This window comes from Engraulis encrasicolus, chromosome 14 (assembly GCF_034702125.1).
Source record: "Engraulis encrasicolus isolate BLACKSEA-1 chromosome 14, IST_EnEncr_1.0, whole genome shotgun sequence".
Classification (NCBI taxonomy): domain Eukaryota; kingdom Metazoa; phylum Chordata; class Actinopteri; order Clupeiformes; family Engraulidae; genus Engraulis; species Engraulis encrasicolus.
Window position 1 is genome coordinate 14,714,776 of NC_085870.1, and position 23,995 is coordinate 14,738,770.

The 23,995-nt window shown below is 44.3% G+C and overlaps 1 protein-coding gene across 3 annotated transcripts; it reads left to right on the forward strand.

The window, feature by feature from the left end:
• The first annotated feature begins 332 nt into the window (after positions 1 to 332).
• eif4enif1 (eukaryotic translation initiation factor 4E nuclear import factor 1) lies at positions 333 to 23,703 on the forward strand. Of its 3 annotated transcripts, none has more exons than XM_063215016.1 (19): positions 333 to 988; positions 2,261 to 2,428; positions 3,599 to 3,672; positions 5,851 to 5,975; positions 7,872 to 8,152; positions 8,275 to 8,473; positions 8,787 to 8,944; positions 9,568 to 9,706; positions 12,149 to 12,325; positions 13,079 to 13,335; positions 13,813 to 13,902; positions 14,702 to 14,894; positions 15,149 to 15,231; positions 15,480 to 15,613; positions 16,024 to 16,099; positions 16,404 to 16,524; positions 16,964 to 17,350; positions 17,771 to 17,965; positions 22,380 to 23,703. In XM_063215016.1, the coding sequence occupies exons 2-19, from the start codon at positions 2,315 to 2,317 to the stop codon at positions 22,589 to 22,591; spliced, it is 3,015 nt and encodes a 1,004-aa protein (XP_063071086.1). In that variant the 5' UTR covers positions 333 to 988; positions 2,261 to 2,314; the 3' UTR covers positions 22,592 to 23,703. The 3 variants fall into 3 exon arrangements, with proteins under 3 accessions (XP_063071086.1, XP_063071088.1, XP_063071087.1); XM_063215018.1 differs by having other exon boundaries at positions 13,079 to 13,305; XM_063215017.1 differs by having other exon boundaries at positions 2,264 to 2,428.
• The last annotated feature ends 292 nt before the right edge of the window (positions 23,704 to 23,995 follow it).

Here is a 23,995-nt window from a genome sequence, read left to right on the forward strand (position 1 = left end):
ATAAACTTGGAAAACTATGATATTTAAATAAGCCATCATACCAAGTACTCCCCTACAATGTATGGCTACTTGACATATTAATTGTTTACAATAATAAAGCGCTACTTTTTTGGCGTCCGTGCATATCGCCTGAAAATGATGTGTTTTAATTTTAAATGGTTTTCTTGTTTAGCGTATTTAACAAAACTTAACTTATTGTGCATCCTGTATTTTGGGGGAAACAAAGCAAACTTAATGTTCATATTAAGAAATCATTATTGCATAATTTTGAGAAGGCAATATCAAAAGCTATATAATCCGTGAGAGGACCTTCCCTCGGATGCAGTGAGTGATCAAAATCGCCGCTGTGTGACTGTCTGAGAGGAAACAGAATAGTGAAGTATCTAAAGGTAGCGATTTTTGTAGTGTTGTTGGGACAGTCAGCGTGTCAGGGACGTTTTACTCATTCGGTAAACTCATGTTTTGTGTTACTTGATTTTTATTTGTTTTTCAAAGTGTATAACATTTACTAAAGAGGCGCATCGATAACCAGCTAGCTAGCTAGCTTGCAGCCACATAGGTCTGTGGGAGCTGGCTAGCTAGCTAGATTTTGAAGCCCGCTAGCAAACAGTAACCACTTACGAGTTTGCTTTGTTGTGACCATCTTCCTCGATACCGTTTGTGGTTTGTATGAGCGCAAGTTCATTTCCACCTGTTGTTTAAAAGCGGGAGTGAGCTATACGAAACATTTCGAGTCGCCAGACGAAGTTGTATTGTGGAGTGGCTAGAGACATCGAGTTTTGCGTTTACTTTAGCGAGCTAACTTTAGCGTTCGATAGCCACATCGGCGTTTGGTTTATGGAAAGTTGTTTGGCGTAGTAGTGTGAAGACGGAGGGATAATTCTTTGCAGTTGGATAGGTCACAATATATTTGAAGTTGAGTTGCAACGTTTGTGGTTACACACATCAGTTTGAATCTACGGCGAGCGAGCGCACAGTAAAACTTCAGGTAAGTTCGATTGCTACACCTCTAGCCGTCTTTTGATTCTAGCATTCATCAGCATCACACACAGCTAATATGTGTCGAATTTCCTCCTCCATCCAGCTCTACCCATTTACCCGTTGCATCCGGGAATGTAAACAATTTGGTCAGTTTTATTCTGAAATGTAAATTGTATTAATTGATTTCAAAACATGGCTAATGATAACCGGTGTTTGTTTGGCACTGCTAGCTTTTAACTAGCGTACCATTTTGACAAATGTTTGGCTAACCAGCCAGCGACCAAGTCACCGTTGGTCAGAGCCAGCTCACCAATTCTAATTGACGCCTCGTAATTGACGCCTGTTATTGCGCACTCCGTTTAATTGGCCGCTTTGGTTGCTTGAAGCGTTCTCTTGAACGAATTCGCATGCCACTGTCATTAGTTGAATTAAATTCCATTCTCCTTTGTTGATTACTTTTGCGTTAACCTGCTGGCAAGCGACAGTGAGTGTTGATGCAGTAATGAGCCGAGTTTGAGCCCCAGCTCCTGTAATGACTTGACCCCTTGGATCCATTTAAACTAATCCAAAATGCTGCAGCAAGAATTCTGACTAATACAAAGAAAAGAGACCACATCACTCCAGTACCTAGGTCATTGCACTGTCTTCCAGTGAGATTTAGAATTGAGTTTAAAACTCCTCTGATAGTTTATACGTAACTGAATGGCTTAGGTCCTAAATATATTGTAAGTATGCTTGAGCAATATCATCCTAATGATGTCTTGGGTATTCAGAATCTCCTCTGCTGGTTGTGCCTAGGCCCTAGGGTCAGGTCTACACTGGGTGAAATGGCGTTTAGTCATTATGCTGCAAAATGCAGGAACCAACTTCCTGTCTAAATTAAAACTGCCCCAACAGTTTTAAAGGGACATTAAAAATGGCTTTATTCATCTGCCTTTGGTGATATAGTTAGTTAATTGCACACTATCTATAACACAATATAGTTTTTCTTCTTTTCTCTTCTTTAGCACATTGAATGGCATTTATGTATGATAATGTGCTATATGAAAATTTTTTATTGATTTAATCCTGCGATTACGTAATGCAATTAGAAATAAGTTAATAATTCACCACTCAAAAAAGCTTAAGTGAATACTTTTGTTCAATGCAAGTTTAACAAGCTTTATCCAAGTCAATCTTCACCACCTTTGTGATGGCTAAATGCTGTGGTGCAATGTGTTTACGTTCACCGAGTGAGGGATCTCTTACTGAGAGTCTGTCTGATGGCCTTTCCCTCCAGCAGTTGAGAATCCGAGCCATACCTGTAGTCCAGCCTTGACCTCCAGCAGCAGCCATGGAGAACGATGTCTGCACGGAGGAAAAGGAGAATGTTGCCGATCAAACTGACCTGGTCAAGGACCTGGTCAAGGAGTCTGACCCAGGACCATTTGTGCACAGATATACTAAGGTATCTAATGGAAACACTTGTTTATTCTGTCATGGTGTGTGTGAGGTTTGTTGTAGCACTAGCAGTCAATAAGTCCATGTGTCCAATATATCCCTGGACACATTAACCCTTTTGTCCTGGGACAACATATATGCTGCATTCAGGTTCTTGAGATTTGAGCTGTTTTATTAAAATGTGGGTATGTCAGAGCTGAAAACACGTTCTTGTGCAAAATGAGGGTCCTAGCTTTTAAATGCAACTTATTTCATGTTTTTATGTGCTGTGGCGCTCCAATCAAATCAAAAACATAACTGTTCCGTTCCATTTGATTCGCCGCGATGACCTGATGACTGTTGAGCTGTCAGAGTTGAACACTGAATTTCACCTCTCTTGCTATGTGTGCCTACTGTTAGGCTAAAATGGGTCAAAGTAATCTGCAACGTTCAGCGGCAAAAGATGCTGCAAGAATCACAAGTTGTGATTTTTTGTGTGTGTGACTGATGTGGAGAATCCAAATGTAGTATTGGTCTCAGTCAACCCTCATCATGTTCTGTGAAGCTGTTGAGAGCGTTTTGTGGGAGGAGGCTTCCTGAAAAGGGCCACAGGCCTACATTGTGTTCAAGCCCCCCTAAAAGCAAACCGTTTTCAGATGGTTCGACTAGCTGAATGTACCTAGTCACCGCGCGCAACTATAATATCCACATGGGGCAGCAGTGTTTCACACACTTTTGTGTTGACATTAAAAAATGCGCCTTTTGACTTTCAGTATTTTACAGTGGGGCAGTGTTTTCCAACCTTTTTTGTCTTGTGTACCGTCCTTAATTTCCCCCCGGGATCAATAAAGTCACTGTACTCTACTCGAAGCTTGTTGTTGTGCCATGAGTACCCCTTAATTCATGATCATACAGTATCTTTCTGTATCCCAATGTGATAATGTGCCAAGTCCAAGTGCCCTCAGTGCTCGCGTTCCCCTTGTGGTACACGTACCCCTGGTTTGGACACACTGCCATAGGGGAAGCAAGCAAGTGAGTGTATTGCAGGCAAAATGTGCAGTTGGTTGAACTGGAAGCGCAATTTTGTCCCAGTCGGTCCTAATTTGTCTAATTTCCTCTTCACAGCATCAGTTTATTTAATGCAAAACAATTTCATGTACATGATTAAAATCCAAATTGCACTCTTTTTTTTTTTCAGGAAAAGCTGCTGGAAATAAAGGCACTGCCAATATCAAATGAAAGGCCGGATATTCTGTCGGAGAAGTATGACAGGTATGGTAACATTTCCTCCCAACAGGGTGATGTGCAAATAGGTGGTTGGTTTAGTGATGAGTCATGGCACATATTGAATGGTTAATCCCCTATAAAAAAAAGTTTTTTGTAGGTTGATTTTTCGATGAATGTCAAACGGAAGAATCTATCTGGTGTCTAGACAGTGAGTAGGTTTGAATCATCTTCCTTATAAGCTGTGAATTGCAGCCCTTTTAGTATTTTCTCATTGTGATATGAGGGCAACAATGGCTGAGAGCAGGGAGGAAATAAAGTCTATGATCACTCCTGGTTCAGTCAAGGTGTCCTTGAGCAAGACACTGAAACCCACATTGATCCCAATGTGGTGTTTGGCAAATGGCTGGCATGCACGATGCTGTAAAGTCTGTATGAATGGGAGTTCTAAAGTGCTCCTGGGCACAGTGGCGAGTGTGAAAGTGTTGTATGAATGTAGTCCATTTAGCACTTCAGCCATTTGTAACTGATCCCTAGAAGTAGCCCTATACGTATGGCTGGCTGGTGGCTAAATTACTTCATATTGTTCTGCTAAAGCATCTTGAGGGCAGGATATTGTTCGTTTTGTCCCTCCCTGCCCTTGCTCTCTCAGCCATTCTCTTGCATGCCATAGGGTAGTTTTCAGGCTGGGCAATGCAGGAGGTGTGTTACACTAAGGCTAATGATTTATGCTTAGGACGCATAGAATCTGCGTCCGTCCGTTTTCTGTCTATGCGAGTCCACGCCCCCCTCTCATATCGTCGTCGAGCGCCTCGAAAAAATTCTAACTATCCGTCGGACGGACGCGGAGTACGCAGACAAAACGGCGCTATGATTGGTCGTCTCGCTACTTCCTTGTTCTGTTCTTGTGGCAGCGCAATGCCAGTAGTTTGCGAGAGCAGAGCTGAATTCTGTTAAAAACTATATTAATGCCTTGTGTGTAAATGTGTGTAAATACACGAAGCTACAAGCTAAATAACAAACAATGCATCAGTTGAACACTCGTGGCACAATGCCTGCAGTTTTACTACCGTTCCTCCACCGAATGTAAACACACATTGACAGAATCAACTGTCTTTACATGCTTGCATTTTCTGCCCGTGAAAACAGACTGGGTATGTCAAATAATGATACCAGTGCATTGCCTTTGCAATTTGTGTGAAAATACCTAGCTATCTGTGAGAGAAAGCAACATTGCTTAATAATGACCGCAGTGCTTACAATGTAGTGAAAGTAATCGCGCAATTTCAAATGTGGCTCGCGACGAGACCTCGGACCTCGCAGAACTCGCAGATGCATGAATACAATGTTGGTTCGTGGCCACTCCCACGCGAGTTTTGACGAGCGCAGTTGCAGAAGTCTAATCTGACCTTAAGGCTAATGATTTATGGGTTGACGCTCTCCTAAGGAAATTTGACAGATTTCCAGGACTACCAACCATGATGCTGAATAACGGCGTTAAACTTGATCATGATATGCTGATCCATGTCTGGAAAGATTTCTTATTGCATGAATGCAGCCTAAGCTAGTGGTGGCTAGTGGTCCCACTTAATACTTGTAACGAAAGGAAATATTGTGTGGAATACTTTACACTTGTTGCTTTCTATTGCTTTGCCTTATGGAAAATATTGTGTAATGGTATTGGTTCATTGTTTCGGAATGGGCTAATCAACTTGGTTTACTTATTCAATCAAGTATTTCTGCCTTGAATGGATTCCTACAACTCAATGCAAGCAGTCATTGTAAAAAAAACTTGGGTTGTGTTAATCACCACCTTTGAGGTTGAACAGTGGTTCCAGCAGAATTGTTGAAGTGAAGGGGTTGGTTTGCTTTTTATTGCCTTTGACAGGATAGTGAAGGTAGTGACAGGAAGTGAGTGGGCGGAGAGAGATGGGGAAGGGTCTGCAAAGGACCCGGGCCGGGAGTGGAACTCGTGTCGGGTGTAAACGAGTGTCCTACCATTTGCGCCACGGTAGAGCCAGCAGCAGATTTTATTTCAGGGAGGGTGCGTAGGCTTAAGAATACGATTGATTTCCATCGTATTGCTTTTCTTACGTGATGCATGTTAAAGTGGAAGTATTTGTACAGGTTGGAGGATGCAACGTTTAGCATTTACAGTAGCATATTCACACAGCGAAGATTGACACATGAGTGCTGTATTAACCTGAGGTGCTTGGTTTTCTGCAGTGATGGCGTGTGGGACCCAGAGAAGTGGCACGCGTCTCTCTACCCTTCCTCCGACAGGGACTCACCTGTGGACGGCCACAGGAAGGATTACATAGACGACAGAGTGCTGAAACGCAGAATTGCAGGTAGGGGACCTGTATGAGGTGCTGTCATCCAGCCAAAGCCCAACTAAGTGTTTCACTCATACCACACACACACACACACACACACACACACACACACACACACACACACACACACACACACACACACACACCAGGGTTGGAAATAAGCACCCGTCCACCCGCCAAGGACGGGTAAATTTCAGGGCTGACGGGTACATTTTTCAACCCACCAGTCACTTTGAATGGTAAAAATGGCTAGTGACTGGTAGATTTTAAAATCTACCTGCCACAGTGACTGGTGGGGAAAAAATGTAAGTTCCACCCCTCTCACACACACACACACACACACACACACACACACACACACACACACACACACACACACACACACACACACACACACACGTTGTGAGGCAACTGGATGTATGGGAAAAAAAATTCATCTGTCTTCCGCTGAAAGCTGAAGCGACCTTGAAGAGTCATTTGAAACACAAACCCGAGGCAACGGGTTTGTGTTTCAGGATATGTTTGAAATAGTTACAGTATTACTACTTTCAATGATCAGCTGAAATGCATTTTTTTTTAACATAAATTGTCACACTGAGGACAAGCAGAGTAATCGGGTATCTTTTTTTTTCCCAGCACAACATGGTGATTCTGTAGCTTTGCCCTAGTGTTTAATCATGTCACTGTTGTGCTATTTGCCACCCTCTTGTGATTCAAGAAGACTCTCTTATCAGGATGTACAGTTTGTCATGTGCTGGGTATGGGACTCAATGACTTCACATATGACTGATACTGAGTGGGGCCGGTGGGCTGATGTGCTAGTGGTTGGTCATAATAACATGGCATGATCATGCTTACTGATCATAAGCAGTTGTTAAAAGCTTGACACTTAAGTGAAGTGATTGGTCATACAATGAAAAGGTCATGGCAGCATCAGTCAGACAGATTTTAAAACTTGAGTGAAAATGTATTTGGATGCCTTTTGCCTGAAGGCGGTCTCTCCTTTGTTGGGGACGGATGTGTGCCTGGAGGGACGTGCAGCGTTATTGCAGAGAAATGTCTGTAAAAAAAATTCTCATCAGTTTTCACGCTGTTCATTTTTGGCTATACCAGCGAGTAATGGCACTCTTGGGCAGTCTGTATCTTGTCATATTTTATGTATTGCTACTAGGGATGCACGATGTATCGGCCAGATGTATCGTATCGGCCTATATTTGACATTTCTCAACACATCGGACATCGGTCCGATGGATAAAACTGGGCCGATGTTAACGGCGATGTTTTTTTTAATATGTTACGGTTCTAAAAGATTGGACTTGACAGTGACTTTCATTGTTTGTCTTCTAGTTTGTCTCTATTTTTTATCTACTTTCATCACTGGGAGTTAAAGTGTTGTGGAAATAAGAGGACATTCAAAAATTCTGTTTGTTTGCATCATTGTCAGTCTTTATTAAATGTTATCTCTTTTAAAAAAAAACAAAAAAACATTGGTATCGGTTATCGGCCAAAACCGCAATATCAATATCGGATATCGGTATCGGACAAAAAAATTCACATCGTGCATCCCTGATTGCTACATTACCCAATTTTAAGTCCAACTTCATTGACGTGTTCTGCTGATACATGTGTGGAGGATCATGGATATTGAGGAGTAGACATCAGAATTTTGACGTTTTGGCAAAGGCCCGTTCTTGTTCAGACGACCCAAGTCATTACGCCTTGGTGGTCTGCTACGATCTGCTTTTGTTACACCAATACTACTTACACTTAGGAAATGTTGGAACATAATGCCTTACATTAGATGCGTCTTGGTCTCCGCAATGGGACGTTGAGAAACGCAATTTTCGATTTAGATGCATCATTTGACGATAAAGATGTCTTGGACTGACTGTGTGTCTCCTTTGTGCCCAGACCCACGTGAGCGTGTTAAGGATGATGACCTTGAGGTGGTGCTGAGCCCGCAGCGCCGCAGTTTTGGAGGCGGTTGCCAGGTGGCGTTGCCCCCGGTGGCCAGGCGGCCAGTCAGCCCGCTGGAGAACAAGGAGAACGAGAGCCTGCGATTGGTGGGCTCGCGGCGCATCGGCAGCGGGCGCATTATGGCGGCCCGCACCTTTGAGCGCGACCTGCGGCCCGAGAGAGACCTGCGCCCCGACAAGGAGCGCGACAGGGACTACAAAGACAAGAGGTTCCGGGTGAGTGCTCACTTTGGGGATTAAATTATTAGAAGTAAAGAATTTATTTTCTGCTATATTTAATCTCAAGTACACACAATTCGGACTTGCCTCTCTGACATGACCCTCTTTCTCTTGTGTAGAGGGACTTTACGGATAAGCGTGTATTCAATGAGAGGAGAAGGAACGATTCGTATGCCGAGGAGGAGCCAGAGTGGTTCTCTGGGGGGCCCACCAGCCAGTCAGAAACCATCGAACTCATTGGTTTCGATGACAAAATAATAGAAGATGACAGACGCAAACTGAAGCGTTCGCGAAAGAAGAGCGACACCATCAGGGAAGGTGGGTCTGGACAGCTAGACATTAATGGCCAAAAGATGCGGTATTGACAACTGAAGGCATTAAGATGTGGTCGGCGTTGATGAATGTGTCTTTTTTTTAACCCCAAAGGTGCCATTATGTAAAATAAATAATAATTGTGAAACATTGATTTTCACTGACCAGGAAATGTTTTGATTTGCTTTGCCATCTCAAAGTATTTTAAATTTAATTGGAATGATATTTGTGGTGGCAATCCTACTGTATATGCCTCTGTAAAAAGTTTTCTTGTCATCCAACTGACTGCTTTCAGTAACAGTGCGTTTCTGTCCTGCAGTGGAGTGCAATGGAGGACTGTCGGAGGAGCCCGAGGTGGCACGTCAGTCAGGAGCTGACCAGGAGGTCCCACATGCGGAGGTCTCTTCAGAGCAGACGACGGGAGACTTCGACTTCAACGAATTCTTCAGTCTGGAGACCATGCCTGGACTGGCCTCGGTAAGACTGCACGCTAGCGTAGCTGAGAGTGACTGTTGCATGTGCTGATGGCAGGGCGAAGAGATGATGACACAAGAAATTCTTTGGCAATGCTTGATCACGCCCCAAGCAGTGTGCCGGTAGTTTGCTGTTGGAACAACATAAAAGAATGGTGTCATATGAAAAAAAGAAACATTCAGATGCCCATGGGGCTGGGCGGTTAGGATGGAGGTATACGTTTTTTTTCCTGGGTCTCAAATATTTTTTTTTCTTTTTAATATATATTTTTGAGGCTTTAAGGCCTTTATTTTTCACGATAGGACAGTGGAGGAGAATCAGGAAGTTAACTGGGAAAGAGCAATTGGGAAGGGTCGGCAAATGACCCGACCGGAATCGAACCCAGGTTGCTGGCGTAGCAGTCCAGTTAGAGCCACGGCTAGGCTGGGTTTCAAATGAGTTTGGCCATTAAACCAAACCCCTGGTCATATTGATGCCTCACCTGCTACTTGGAGAATGTCAGCAGAATTGTGATTTGTCACTACTTTCAATAGATGGTTGAAGTATTCACAACAAGATTTCAAAATGTCACAGGTATCACACCTTTTAATGTTCCCTTTTGGGTTTTTTCATTCCTCTGCCTCCAGATGATCGAGGATGTGCTGGGGGAGGGCCCGGTGTCGGCGAGCCGCTTCAGCCGCTGGTTCTCCAGCAACATGAGCCCCTCCGGCTCCCGCTCCAGCAGCCTCCGCTCCACACCACACGAGGAGCTGGAGAGACTGGCAGGTACAGGGATTAAAGTTTTCCGTCGCTATGACGGATTTCCGTCAACTGGATTTTCGTTTGGACGGATTTCCGTCCTTATAATTCATGTCAATTAATTTACAATTTTTACTTTCCAACTGAACTCAAATCGAGAGCACTCCTGGTCATGAGAAGGGGAGGAAAGGTGTGTTTGGTGTACGGATATAGTTATACACGCCACCACCGGTGGTGTCATAGAACAGATTCACTCAGTAGTTTTGAGCCATCGTCTTCCGTGTTCCAAAAAAAAAAAAGTTCACGAGCGGTCAACAAATCAGTTGCGGCGCAGCGCGAGAGATTAAAACAACAAATAGCCAACATTGTTGCTGATGGCAGAAAAGAAAATAAGTGTAATACTATGTCTTTAAAGTGCAATGACCATCATTAAACGAGTTGGACTGATATTCCAATATGGGCTAATAATAATGCATATGCATGGAATGCATAGCTGGAAGAAGGTAGGACACGTTTCCATTATCATTGCACCTGCCGTGGTGGATAGTTAGAAAAAAAGAATAGTTTACTTCGACTGCGCATGATATCCTTTTCATGAAGGGTTTTCCTTTTAAGCATTGTGACTTTTACTAACATTATTCATAGCCCCAATGGGACGGCTATCATTGGCAGCTAGCTAGGATATACCGTGCGTAATACCATGCGTTTCATCCTCAAAGTTTAGCGCGTTTGACTGGCTAAGTGTAGAACTAGCTCTAGTTGTCTTTCTGACAATTTACAGTCTAACCTGTAATCATAGCATATTAACTTTGTTGTTGTCGATATTTTTGCTAACTGGAATAGTGTGCAGCAACAGTTGTGTGTGTGCTTGTTTTTGAGTGGCTCAACGTCTGTGCCCATCTTCTCGGACTATACGCTTCGTTTGAGTTCAGTTATTTGCGCACTCTAGACTGATAGGTGGGTGATTTGCCTTGATTCGAGTGGAAAGTTACGCGACAAGCTTGGGAAAGTGTGTTACTTTCGATAGACGTATGTCTGTGACTGTGTCGTGTCTGCTTGTGTCGTGTCAGCTTGTAGGAGAGAACACGGGTGCGTGTAGGAATCGGGGACGTTTTTTAAATCAATGGTAAGCGTGTGCCTGTCACCGCACATCGAGAAGCAAAAACGTACCGGTAGCCATAGGTTTTCAAAACGGTAGAACACAAGAGGTAGACTACCGCACCCTATTTGTAAACGTCAACGTCAAGTTATCTGTAACANGATGAATAGTGAAAATCATACAAAATAACCAACTAGTTTTCTCCCTCTGATTGCTATGACCAGTGCATTATTTTTTAAATGTCAGAAATACTGCAAGCAATGCGCACCAGTGCTTTCACCAGAACAGTGTTGCCCATTCTGATGGGAAAGACAAAATATACTACTACTACAAAAAAAAAAACATAATGGGATCACTGTATCAACGCATTGCAATTCCAAGTCAATAATTCTGTGATATCAGCTAGACCATTTTGAAGCAACACTCATTGTGAATCCATTCTGCATAATGTTGTGAACAATTCATAAACAATGGGTAGAAATAAGAGGAAATAACCAAAACATTCCCCAAATTGCAGTTCAATGTTTGCAGTCTGATATATCCATTATCCCTCCATTCTCGGCCAGTTCCAGTCAATCTGGTGGCCTAGGCCTGTCCCCTTTCCCTCTTTCCTTTTTCTTGTATTTAGAAATTGGCATCTGTAAACATAGCATTGTAGGCCTACATCTGATTGAGCACATCTGATCTAGTACCTACAGGTACATTCATACTGAGAGTGTATATAGGCCTACTGAGTGTATAATGAATATTCATTGTTAATGTGAAGTGTAAAGTTTTATGTTGGTTGAAGTTCTGATTTTGTGGCACTTTTTGGTATTACTGGCATCAAGACATTATCAAGACATAGGTCTATTCTGCTCTAGGCGACTGCCCTGTCTGCCTATGCCTAGTGCTGGCTCTGGCACCATTCCTTGCATAAAACCCGTGTATGTTTCGTTATGAGGGCAAAGCCTGGCTACATTGGTTTTCGTAGGGTTACGGAGTGATACTCGATCGGGTACCTAACCGGTAAAAAAGTTCAGTCAGATGACTTTTTTTTGCTTTAATCCCTGCAGGTACGCTATGCGACATCGCAATGCATGTAATGTAATATCAGGTCATGAAAAATCAGGAAAATTTAAAAACTAAATATCCAGGCCCAGGAAAATGTATGTAAAATGATGATTTGGCCAGAAGGTTTGCTGTAATAATTGCTCACATAAGGAGGTAGAGAGGCTATTGGATACTTTTTTGTTTGTTTGCCAAGCATGTGGATCTAAAACCCAGATGGTTGATGTAAGTCCTGTATTGTCTGTCAAGGCCTTGAGATGACCACAGTTGCAATAACCTATAGAAACGTACAACAAAACAACCCAATCCTGTATCTCCAGGGCTGGACCCCCGTTGCAGTTCTCCCACCCAGGGCCCAGCGCCCTACTTCACCCCCATCACCTCGCACGAGGGCCGGGATAAGGTGGACATCTTGGAGCTGCTGCACAAGGCCAAGATCGACCTGAAGCCCCTCCTCTCAAGCCTGTCTGCCAACAAGGCCAGACTCAAGGAGAACAGTGAGTAATGCAACCTTTTAGTTAGGGTTTTGGTCTCTGAATCAGAAATTTGTAGGTTCAAGTTCAATATCACAAGCATCCTTAAGCACTGCACCAAAGCGCACATTGTTCCAGGGATTGTAACCAATACCCTGTGCCTAAATAGCGGTGAATCGCTTTGGATAAAACGAAAGTCAGTATACCCGGGAGTTTCTATTTCTATGGTGCCTCAATATAATCTGATGACCTTCAATATTTGGTTCTGTTTGCAGAATATAGACCATCTTTCCCCTCACCTAGACAATGTACCAGCATATGTACATTCCAGGACTGTTAGACTACAGTAACATTGCACTTCCTGCAGTTTGTGTTATATGGGTAGGACCCATGTAACAAGTGTATGGAAGGGGTCCTTTATTCATGATTGCCCATGCTGATTGTTTGGTTGTGATGCTTACGGCAGGGGTGATAGTATTCAGGCTTCATGCCTGATTTCAGGCTAGACAGAGTTTGCAAAAATAAAAACATTGATAATAATTAGCCATTAGGTTATTCTTATCTCAAAGTGTTACAGGTTCAGGGTTTTCTTCTACTATCAGGCTTGAATAATGGTCATACACAGGCTATTAAATGTTTTGAATAATGTGTCAAAATAGGCCTACGTTACGTCACTATGCAGTATCTTGTCGTCCTCGTTAGAGCAGGGGAAGAAGTTCAGGCTCAGGATTTTTTTTCACCATCACCCCTGTTACTGTGTGCCTCTGTCCTGAGCAGCAGGCAGTGGCGTGGTGCTGTCTCTGGAGGAGGTGGAGGGGGGTCTGAAGGGGCTGAAGGTCCATGCGGAGCAGCCGCAGCCACAGCCGCAGGCTCCCCGGGGCGGCTGCGGAACCCCCTTCATGGCCGAGCAGCTGGAGCAGGCCCTCACCGGCGGACCGCCTCGCGCCCCCCGCCAGCGTGACTCAGACATGTCCGCCTTCAACAAGCTGGTCAGCTGCATGAAGGCAAGTGGTACCCTGCCCACCCAGCCCAACGTAAGTCTCACCGGCCGCTCCAGAAGCCCAGCCCAGCCTCGCCACGCTGCGTCTCCCCCTTGCTTCTTAGCTGCATGCTCTGCTCTGCTGCGGTCTGGTCGACTTCTGCTGTGCAAGCACGTCGCATGCACCTTTGACGTCTGCTGCTACTCTGCCCTCCTGTTCCTCGCAGCCTCCAACTCTCTTTGACTCCATCCACCATCTCATTATTAGTGCTGTAGTTGCGTAGATAATGTTGTAGACGACTTGATGGGCATATGCTTGCTGTAGCTGGTGTTTTTGCTTGCTGTAGTTTGGTGTTTCCTCTCTGCTTCTTCCATGTCTTCTATGACATTTCTCTGGCCTACATGCCTTTTAGTGCTTGCAACCTGTTAATCATGGCATGACGCGACGCAGCACAGTGAAGGATGTTTGCATGTGTGTGAGTGGTGTTTACTGTAAAATGTTTCTCAGTCTTGGCTGTGTGTAAATTTGCAGCTCCAGCAGCAGCAGCCGGAGCCTCCAGTGATGCAGCTGCCTGAAGCCCAGGTGCCCACAGCGCCGCAGCAGCAGAACAACATCTTCCAGGTGAGCAGTAGAGGAGGACCTCTGTAGAGAATCCCCGTGGGATGGAGTCCAATTTTGATCTATGTGGGGGGACGCTGTGGCGCAGCGTGCTAAGCCCCCCACATTTGGGCTTGCATGCCCACCCACGGGGACCCTGGTTCGAATCCGGCCGGGGTCATTTCCTGATCCTCCCCTGTCTCTGTCCCATTCGCTTCCTGTCACCATCTTCGACTGTCCTGTCAAATAAAGGCATAAAAGCCCCTAAAAAATATATACTATATTACATTTTGATCTATCAACAGGGGCAGTGGGCAGGACTGGAAGTATTATTTTACTGTGGCACAGGATTGGAACTGGCCCCTTCCCAATGCCCTAGCTGCTAATTGTGCAACAATAGAAGTGGAAAAGTAATTGGGGAAAAATCTAATCTTATTGTATCGTGGGGCATTCTTAAGTATCGAAAATAATGGAATCGATGCCTTAAGAAATTGACATTGAACTGTATCGTCATGGAAGCTGTGATTTGAAATGTTACTCTGCTCTCTACTCAATTTACTCCTGTGTCATCAACCAACTTCCTGTACCCCGGTTGTTACAACTCTGAATTCCATGGCCCTGGGTTGTGTCATCTTGTTACCAACATTAGGATTTTGATGTAGTAAGCTATCTAGGGCAGCTAAGCTTGAGGCGTGCTCACACCTGCTCCTACCCTAGTGGTAGCTCTTGGCATCTGGTGTATCCAAAGTTCTGTTCCTAAAGGTTTTCTCTACCAACACATGCCTCTAACTTTGCGACAATGTGTGTTGTTTATGCGTGTCAGGAGTTGATGGATGCCCATGGTCCGCCACACCCCCGGAGCACGTCTCCCAACTTGCTCAGCAGCCTGCTGGTGAACCACGAGGGGCCCCCTGTCCCCCCTGGAGGCCCTGCTGCCATGGTGCACCGGCGGGGGCCCTCTCCCCCTCTCTTCCCCCAGAGGGCTCCCATGCCCGACTACTTCATGCCGCCAGCGGGTAAGAAATGGCTGAATGTGAGGCCTACATTATGAAGTGTTTTGAGTGCTCCTAGGAGCAAAAAAAGTGTGTTTTTTTGCAGACCATTTGTATTTCAATTATGGATTTCAGGTATGTCTATTTGGACAGATTGATATGGCAAATTGTGTATGAAAATGGAATGGTGTTTATGGGCCAGCCACCACAAAAATAATTTTGATTGATTTTGATTGGCCAGTAGTGAGCTGTGTATACTGACTTGTGATCTTTTTCAGGCTATCCTCTTGGGCCCCCGCCTATAATGGGAGATCGCTTAGTAGAGATGCATCGCTCCTTGAGTCCAGTGCAGCCTCAACAGGTGTGTAATGTTTCACATCCCTCCAAATGTGAATCCATCCAACCTCATGAATCGGAATCTGCTTTATACAGTCAAGGGCTTTCGCATCCGCCAGTTCGCCAACCTTAAATATTTCAACTATGTACATTTAAATGATGGATAGATGTAGAAACTAACGGACTCCAGGCGTAAACCAAACTGACTTACTGGCAAACGGATTTCCCTCAATGTTAATGAAGCGTCTACTTCCAAATGACTTCTCTCTACAGATGCGAGCTATTCCAATGGGTGTCGACCTGCCTGACCTGGTGTTCCAGCAGGACCTGGCAATCTCTGGCCGCCACCCGTACCAGCAAGCGTACATTAACAAACAGGCCCTAGAAAAGCAGGCTTATCGCAACAGGTACGTTTCTATCAAGCAATAAACAAAATAGTGTCCGCTCTGTTTATCAATCAGCTTTGTGGATTTCTACACATGCACTAGACAATACAAACAATCAAAACTGCTGTCCTCACAATGTAACATGATTAGACTAGACAAGACTACATATATGTTCATAGGCAACGCAAATAACATGTTTTTAATAATAATAGTAGTAATACCTTCGTTTTATATAGCGCCTTTCAAAACACCCAAGGGCGCTTTACGTAACATCAGTGTAAGTGTGTGTGTTTGTTTGTGTGTAAGTATGTAGGTGTGTGCTTATGGACACTAGAAGCCAAAGGCCTCCAAAAAGAGATGGGTTTCTAGCTTGTCCTACATGTGCTGTGTTTGGCTAACCTAAATCATCATTGTTTTCTTTGTTTCTGCAGACAACCAAGACTGAATCGGTCACCAGGTCCCCACCCCACAGACAGGGGCTCCCCTGCCAACCCGGTCACAAGCATGGTGAGTAAAAACGCATCCCACCTGAAGCTAATCTGGGTGCTGCTAGATTAGGGCAACTCAAACAAAGTAAATAATAGTCCACAAGACCAGGCCCCCCATCTGACTTCATTACTTGATTTATTTGAGAATCTGAGACATGTGAAGAGCCAGTGCAAGTGGAACTTGGGATGTTTGGGTTTCAAATGTGTTGGTAAAGGATGCTTGCAAACCCTTGTAGGTTAATGAATGGTCAATTAGATTAAGGACTGCAGTTATTGAATAATATGAAATCTCATGAACTAAAAACCTTTTCTTCCACTTTAAGCTATCTCCTTCCTTCACACCCACGTCGGTGATCCGTAAAATGTACGAGACCAAGGACAAGGCCCGAGACGAGTCAACAAGCCGACCTGGCAGCAAGGAGGACAACGTCAACTCCCTAGACGGTCAGTAGATATGCACTCAGACCAAGCGTGAAATCTGTAAACTATGGCAAATTGCAAATCATGTTCATGCCCCCTTTTTTGTTTTAGCAGTAGTTCTGTGGAAATTGAAAGGTTAGTTTCAAAAAGCAGCAAATTGTATTCAACCCATATTGAATTGTTAAATGGGGGCTTTAATTCATCTTTAAATCTGTGTTAAGGTTTTAAGACATTTTTGCTCACTTCAGCCCGAATAGATGGGTTGGATGTGACCAGTGGTTCAAAGTAGGAAGTAAATAGCCCACACAGTCACCTGAAGAAAGTCTGAACAACTGTAACATGGTTAGCAATATTAAACTGCAAGTGCAATGGACAGATGTGGGGGATACTGACTTACCACTTTGAAACTATGTTGATGAAAAACGATGTGGACATGAAATGCGTGGTCCATTTGCCATTACAGACAGCACGTCCCCGAGCCCCGGCCTGGACGGCGTGGAGGGCGGCTGTCCGGGAAAGTCCTGCTCCACCCCCGTTTCCTCGGCCTCCTCCTCCTCTTCCTCCCAGCATCCCCGCGCTTCCCAGCGGCCCCCGGCCAACAACGCAGCACCCAACCCCGCCGGAGGCTCTTCTTCAGGGCGCCACACGCCCACGCTGGTGTCCCCTGGGCCCACCGCTCCCCCCACAGCCTCCTCCAGCTTCCCTCCCCGGCCCATCTACCCCGTGCCGCTGCTCTCCCACGTGCCTCTGATGCGGACCGCGCCCCCACAGCTGCACCCCAGCGTGGTCCAGAGGATGCTGGCCCAGGGCATCCAGCCCCAGCAGCTGGGCCCCACGCTGCTGCAAGCAGGTCAGCACAAAGTCCCATCTTCAGTTTTAGTTTTGTGTGTGTGTGTGATTGCCAAGCCAAGGAGTGGATTTTCATCCTGCCCTGAAAGTGTGTAGGTCAGGGTTATCTAACTACTGATGACTTTTATTAGTAAGTACTGCAGTAGCTTCTGAATTCGGTCCATCCCGTTTCAGTGCATGTAATTGTCAGTGCATCATGTGGTGGTTTATTTATTTATTTATTTATATATTTTTTGGCCATGCCTGTGATTGTTGGACACTGTCGGTTAGATCTTTCATTCCTTGACTTGGCATTGGCTTCTGCCCTGCCAATGACTAGGATGTTTCAGAATGGCAACTCTTTCTTCTGTATCTGTAAGACTGCCATTGAAATCAAATTCTTGATTTTAAAAAAAAAATATTTTTATTTATTGTTTTGTAGGCATCTATCCTCAGGCAGTGGATCTGTCTCAACTGCAAGGTCTACCCCCAGCCCTGCTAGGTCAACCCCTGTACCCGCTGGGTCCCACAGGCCATCCGCTGCTGGCCCCCCGGCCTGGCACACCTGCCCATATCCAGCTGGCTGTCTTACAGCAGCAACAACTACAGCAGCAGCAGCAGCAACAACAGAGACCATGTGAGTCACTTCACACAGTAACTTCATATACTGTATATCTGACAGTTGTTATTGATCCAGGTGATGTCAGGTTATTCAATGAGTTAACCTGGGGCCTGTACTACGAAGCTGGTAATACGAGAGTAACTTCTTCACGTGCAGTGTAACTTCTCGAGTAACCCACACTACGAAAGGTTGACGGGTTTAAACCAAGATGGGCTGCCATGGGGATTTACTCGACATCTTAAACCTGGTACTGGCAGTTTATGTTAGTAAAGTTCGGGTTTAACTACTGGCCGGCTGAAATCTCAAAACGGATTGGTCCAGGGAGTAAGGATCATTCCGCCGTGTGAAGACTATGAACACATTCCATAATTCTTCCGTGCCTTGAGGAACATTGTCAGAACATTAATGTGAGAGCCTTAATTTCACGATCATTTGCGATTGCAGAGTTGCCCTGTCACTTTATATTTTGTACAGACACTGCCAATATTGTCATAGGTGGAAGACTGGTCGTCTGGTAATGTAGTTATTAATCAAATCAATAGCCTTACTTAATTGATAAGATTAATATTCACTAACAGATGCTGATTCAGCGGATAACAAGATCATTAAACTGCACAGTATTCATGAGCATACTCCAAGGATTTAAGTTAGAGAGGTGAAGTGGCAGCAGTATTTAAATAATCTTTGCTCATAGTTACTAAATTGTTGGTATAAATGTGCTTTTTTGCCAAATGAAATTTCAACACATTGACAATTTGTCACGCGCTGGCGTTTCATTTCATTTATCAGCATTCCAGTTTAGTGCGCTGCAGAAATGATTGATCATAACCTCAGTCTGATTGGCTGTGCTTACCCTGCTACGAGAACGTGCAGATACTCGGGTTTAGGCAATTCGGAAGACAAACGAACATCTAAATCAGCATCATAGTACGGGTTAAAGGGGTATGCCACTATTTTGGGGCTTAATACAGTTAAAATCGTTGGCCAGGGTTCATGCTACATGCTACAGTGATCCATTGACTTTCACTAGCTTAGCTACATACTCCCTCTTTTAACTTGTCTTAAAGCAAGACAACGCTTAACATGAAAAATAAGACACTTTGCCACCTTTATAAACCCTGGCCAACAGTTTTAACTGTATTAAGCCCCAAAATGGTGGCATACCCCTTTAACCCCAGTCAAGGTAGACAGCTTTTGTCAACCCCAGATTACCAAGTTAACCCTGGTTTAGCTCTGGGTAGCTTGAACTCAGCACAGGCGTAGCACAGGCCCCTGGAGTTGTTGAGTTATTGTATAATTCAGATAAAACGAGACCATCAGAGTTTCCACTATTTTTGGTGATGTGCGTTCAGTTTATCTAGATAGAAATCTCCAGAAAGGCAAATTTCTCATTTTCGAAGACTGTGGTGAGCATCGTGCGGAAAGAAAACCTGACTGCTGATTAGGGCTGGTAATCAATCCAGATTTGCTATATCAATTCTATTTCCATCCAGAATTCCTCGATCCGATTCGATATTGATCTACTGTATTGTTGGATTGTCACTTAAACCCATTTATGCCTAGAATTCAAATGTCAAACTGTACTGTGAACTGTCTATAAAAACCCTACCCCATGGCATTAACCTCTTAAAGTTCGGGGTGGTCGGTACCGGGTTCAATGACTTTGAACTTGAACTTGATCTTCATTCCGCAATTGTTTAAAATCCAGGTGGTGTAATAAACCCAGGAACATTATATATCATTGGAAAGCTTAGAACCTCAGGAACACACCTAGCACTACTATACAGGGATTTGAACATATTGTATGTGCATTATTATCAATTTATTACACAATGTCACCTTTCAAATTTGACCCCCTCAAGCACCCCTCGCCTGATGTCTCCCTACCTTCCTAGGATGAGTGGACATCCAAACATGAACATATCCTTATCAGCATGGTCTCAAAATGTCTGTTACAATCCAAGGTTTATGAGAGTGTAGTCTTTTTTTTACTTTATTTCAACCAAAAGTTGTACAACTCCAGTCAAACAAAACCACTTTATTGTGAAAAAAATGATCATGTTTTTTCCCCTCAGGAATTGTGCTGTTTTTGTCCACACTTCCATATTTTTCACATGATCAATGATATTCCACATGATCCCCAGACTCTGCTGATTACATGGGCAGCACTGGGGTGGCTCTGTGACATTCCTACCCTGAAAGACAAGCCTTAGAAGAGAAGTAGGCAGGTCCTGTTTTACACAGCTTCGTATTGGCTCATTTGCTTTGAATGACTGCAGCTCCCTCAAAGCAAGAGCTAGAAACTCCATTCAAAGACTGAGTGATAGCCCAGAGTCCAGGTTTTCAAATGAGTCATATAGCTCTTCTGTATTACACCCAGGGACAAAGGAATCTCAAATCTGCTCAACAATACCCCTTTCTTACCATGTTTTTACTGTACATAGTGTACAGTACCGTACAGTACTGTACAGCAACATCTCTGTAATACTACCCAAAAGGCATATCCAACCATGGCTGATTACTGTATAACACCTCCAGGAGTATGCTTTCATATGTGACTATGATAAGGCTTCTAGCTCAAAAGGTTCTTGTACAGTAAGACCTTATATGGGGGGTGCATTTTGACTAACTAAAAAAAATACAAAAAGACACTTGGTAAAACGCATGTGTATATCCACACATGCTACGTGAAGTCTTGGTAAAGGTCATATATAGATGTAGCAAGTTCTCCTTTGACAAACAGCTTCAGTAGACCTGTGATGAAGTCTTAAATATGTTTCCAATGCCAAATGTATCAGCTATACTGCTGAAATGTAGTAATTTCTAGGGGGTCTTCATTTCAGAAAAAAGATGTTCTAACCCCTGTAAGTCCTTGGCAGTACATCACAAAATCTTCCTGTCACTTCCTGAAGATTCTACAGAGTCTCTACTTTCAAATGGTACCAGCCACTTCATGATGGGTCAAAGTATGCAGACACAGGAAGCATCTAAGTAGATGTTGTGCAAAACTTTAAAAACACTCAAAAATAGCCCCGAAGCTTAAGAGGTTAAACAGACCTTAATAACTAATACTCATTAACTATCAAACTTTAAGACCATAAACCGCCAACAGTGACACTGCTGCAGACGAAACAAGACCATAGGCTACAAAGCCTATAGAAAAAAATGGAACACAACACACAGTTTCATTGACTGGCGAGAGGGTGCGTTCCTTCTGGGAAGAGTGTTGACGGTGGCAATTAGGGGATGGCATACTGGTGATCTATAGTGCTGAGAAGAGATCGCTGAAATCTAACGCTGAGCTCTAGCGCTATGGAGATGTTCAAGTCAACCGTGAAGCTGAAAAATCAAGAAGCATTTAGTTGACATCCCCAATTTCAGTAATTTACAAGTCCTTTCCCACCGCGCTCCCTCATCTGTATGGGCAGAGATTCTTTATGTATATAGAGATATGCCAATGTAATAGGTTGCTATGGGCACCTAACATGACCAGGTTCCGGTCTGCCTAAAGAGGCGTGTCATAATGCTCCTAGCATTGAATAGAACAGTCCTTAGGTCTGCCTAGGTCTGCCTAAAGGGGGATTTCCCCCCCTCCCCCTTACAATAATAGAACCCGGAAACAATGGGCCAATGGAGCCTCACTCTCTACTCTCTATGGTATGGGTGCATGCATGTGTATGTGTGTGAATTGGAAAGGCACCCCTCCGTTCTCCCTTCCCGTCCTCGCATTCGAGGTTCAGAGTTAGGAGAGGGAGGGATAATCACTTCTCGTAATTTTCAACAGCCTTCAAATCATCTACTTTCCTCTCCCTTTCAAACTCGTCACTCCATCCCAACTCAAAGTTACTCGTCTTTGCTGTTAAAAAAGAAGTGAAGGCACTTTTTTTAGGTCTCAAAAATGAAACCAGTGTAACGGCTTCTTGTTGGATGATATTCAATTGCACAGCATTTTGTTAAGTTTGTGTTTTTAAGTGAACACTACTCTGAATTGTATTTGAGCTTATTATAGTGTGTTAACATGGGCTACTAAATGCGTCGTGTCAATGCAGGCAAAGTTCTTCTAGCTATAATAACTTTGATGCCGACGAAATAACAATGCTGCACAACGCGACTGCTGGCATGAATGGTTTAAAGTAAAAACTGCCACTATTGACAGGGACAGCCCGGTGTGTATTTGCATGTGTGTTGAAGAGAGCTGCAGGACGAGGTTGATAATATAGTGATGGTTCTCCGCAAAACATTGATCTACGAAGTTTGGGATCGATATCAGACTTTTCGAACATGAATAGATATCAGATCGCGGATCGATCTTTTCAACCCAGCCCTACTGCTGATGAAGGTTTTTAATTTTGTGCGATGGAAGCAATTGTCGTCGTTTGTGCTGAAACCCTTTAAACTGACTCCCTTTTGTTTGTATTTTGTTCTCCAGCTCTGCACCCAGGGTCCCAAGGCTCCCTTCAATCACAGAGCCATAGCTCCAACCGCACAAACCAAGTCCCGCGGCGGGGGGCAGGAGGAGGAGGAGGAGGGAGCCCACCCCCGCTGGCCAAGTGGTTCGGCTCAGACGTCCTGCAGCAGCCCCTGCCCTCAATGCCTTCAGCAAAAGTGATAAGCGTGGATGAGCTGGAGCTGCGACCGTGAAGATGTGAGGGCACGAAGAAAGATGTCACTTTGTTTCTTCCTGCAGAGTGAGAAGAGATGTGGAAGTGCAGGCAACAGAGGGATGGTAGAGAGCCACACGCTCGTTCTTTATCCCCCCACACCCCCGGAAAAGTCCCTCATGAGCGTTTACAAAGGCCTGAAAATGAGAGAGGAAAAAAAGAAAAGTCTTGGACTGGACACCTGTTTTTTCCCCCTCCACTTCTTGTCCTTGTTTTGTGTAATGTAGTTTAAAGAACATTTTTCTTTTGTACGTTTTTTTTTTTCCCCAGTTCGACGCAGTATAAAGTAAATAATGTATAGACCAGAATTGTACATACCAGTGGGAATGGTGTTTTTTGATTTTTTTTTGTTTTTCCTTCCCCTATCGTTTGGGGCAGGGGCTTTCTCCCTGTATATACTTGCCCATCCCCAACGCCCTGCCCTGCCCTGCCCAACCCCCGCCAACCATCGAGAAGGCAAATGTGCTGGAACCTGACTCCGAATCGGGACTAATCCCGGAAAAAGTTAAGTCCCTTTTGGTCTTGTCCCTTGTTTAGTGGAGCTGTGCCGGTGGTGTCGCCGTCCTTGCCGTCCTCTTTTCTATCCCCCACACACCACACAAACCCTGAACATTACCTGAGGGGCAGCAGCCACCGTTCTGGGGCCCAGCGGTGCTGCTGCTGCTGCTGCTGAGACGCTGTTGGTCTGGTCAGCAAGATGTCATGGCGAGTGCCACTGAATTGTCACGAGAGGGCACAGTCTTTCCCTCAGGACGGGGCCAAGTGCTTAAAGATGCTTCTCCCTGTGCTGACTGCTGGTCATGCCTTTCTGTTTCATTTTTGGAGGGTGTTGCATCTCCTTGTTTGTTTCTTTTTTATCTCCCCTGCCCCCGCCCCCACCCCCACCTCCACCACGTTATTCCTTTCCTTTGTCTCTACTTTGTCCCCTGAAGGTGAAAGCACTGCTCAATGCTGAATCATGACGTTTGTTTGAGGGTGGTAGGCGTTCAACATTAAAATTAAATGTGCTATTGATTGAAAAAAAGAAAGCACAACTAGAATTAATTGGGGGAAATTACAAAAAAATAAATAAAAACGAATTTCAACAGTGAATTTGTTTGAGTTTGGTGTATTCATGTTCCATGTCTGATGTGAGCAGTAATGTAATTCATCATATTAATTCCTTGTACAGGCAGATGCCTTGTTTCATACCGAACTTAAACATTACATTCTGACAATTGAGGTTTAGTAGAAAGGCATGACTAAATCTAAAGCTTTTAAATGGATGGTGGGAAACATCCTTCCAAATCTGACACCCCATATTAGTTGGGTGAGGTTGGACGGCAGGCATGGTAAATGTATTGGGTCCTAGGCAGCCTCAAATTGCGCATTCGTTTTGCCCCTA

Excerpts from the sequence above, each read along its gene's own strand:
- eif4enif1 (XM_063215016.1), top strand. The coding sequence starts at position 2,315 with ATGGAGAACGATGTCTGCACGGAGGAAAAGGAGAATGTTGCCGATCAA. Across the intron at positions 8,474-8,786 it reads GAGCGACACCATCAGGGAAG|TGGAGTGCAATGGAGGACTG; the intron begins GTGGGTCTGGAC and ends TCTGTCCTGCAG. Across the intron at positions 15,232-15,479 it reads GTCCAGTGCAGCCTCAACAG|ATGCGAGCTATTCCAATGGG; the intron begins GTGTGTAATGTT and ends TTCTCTCTACAG.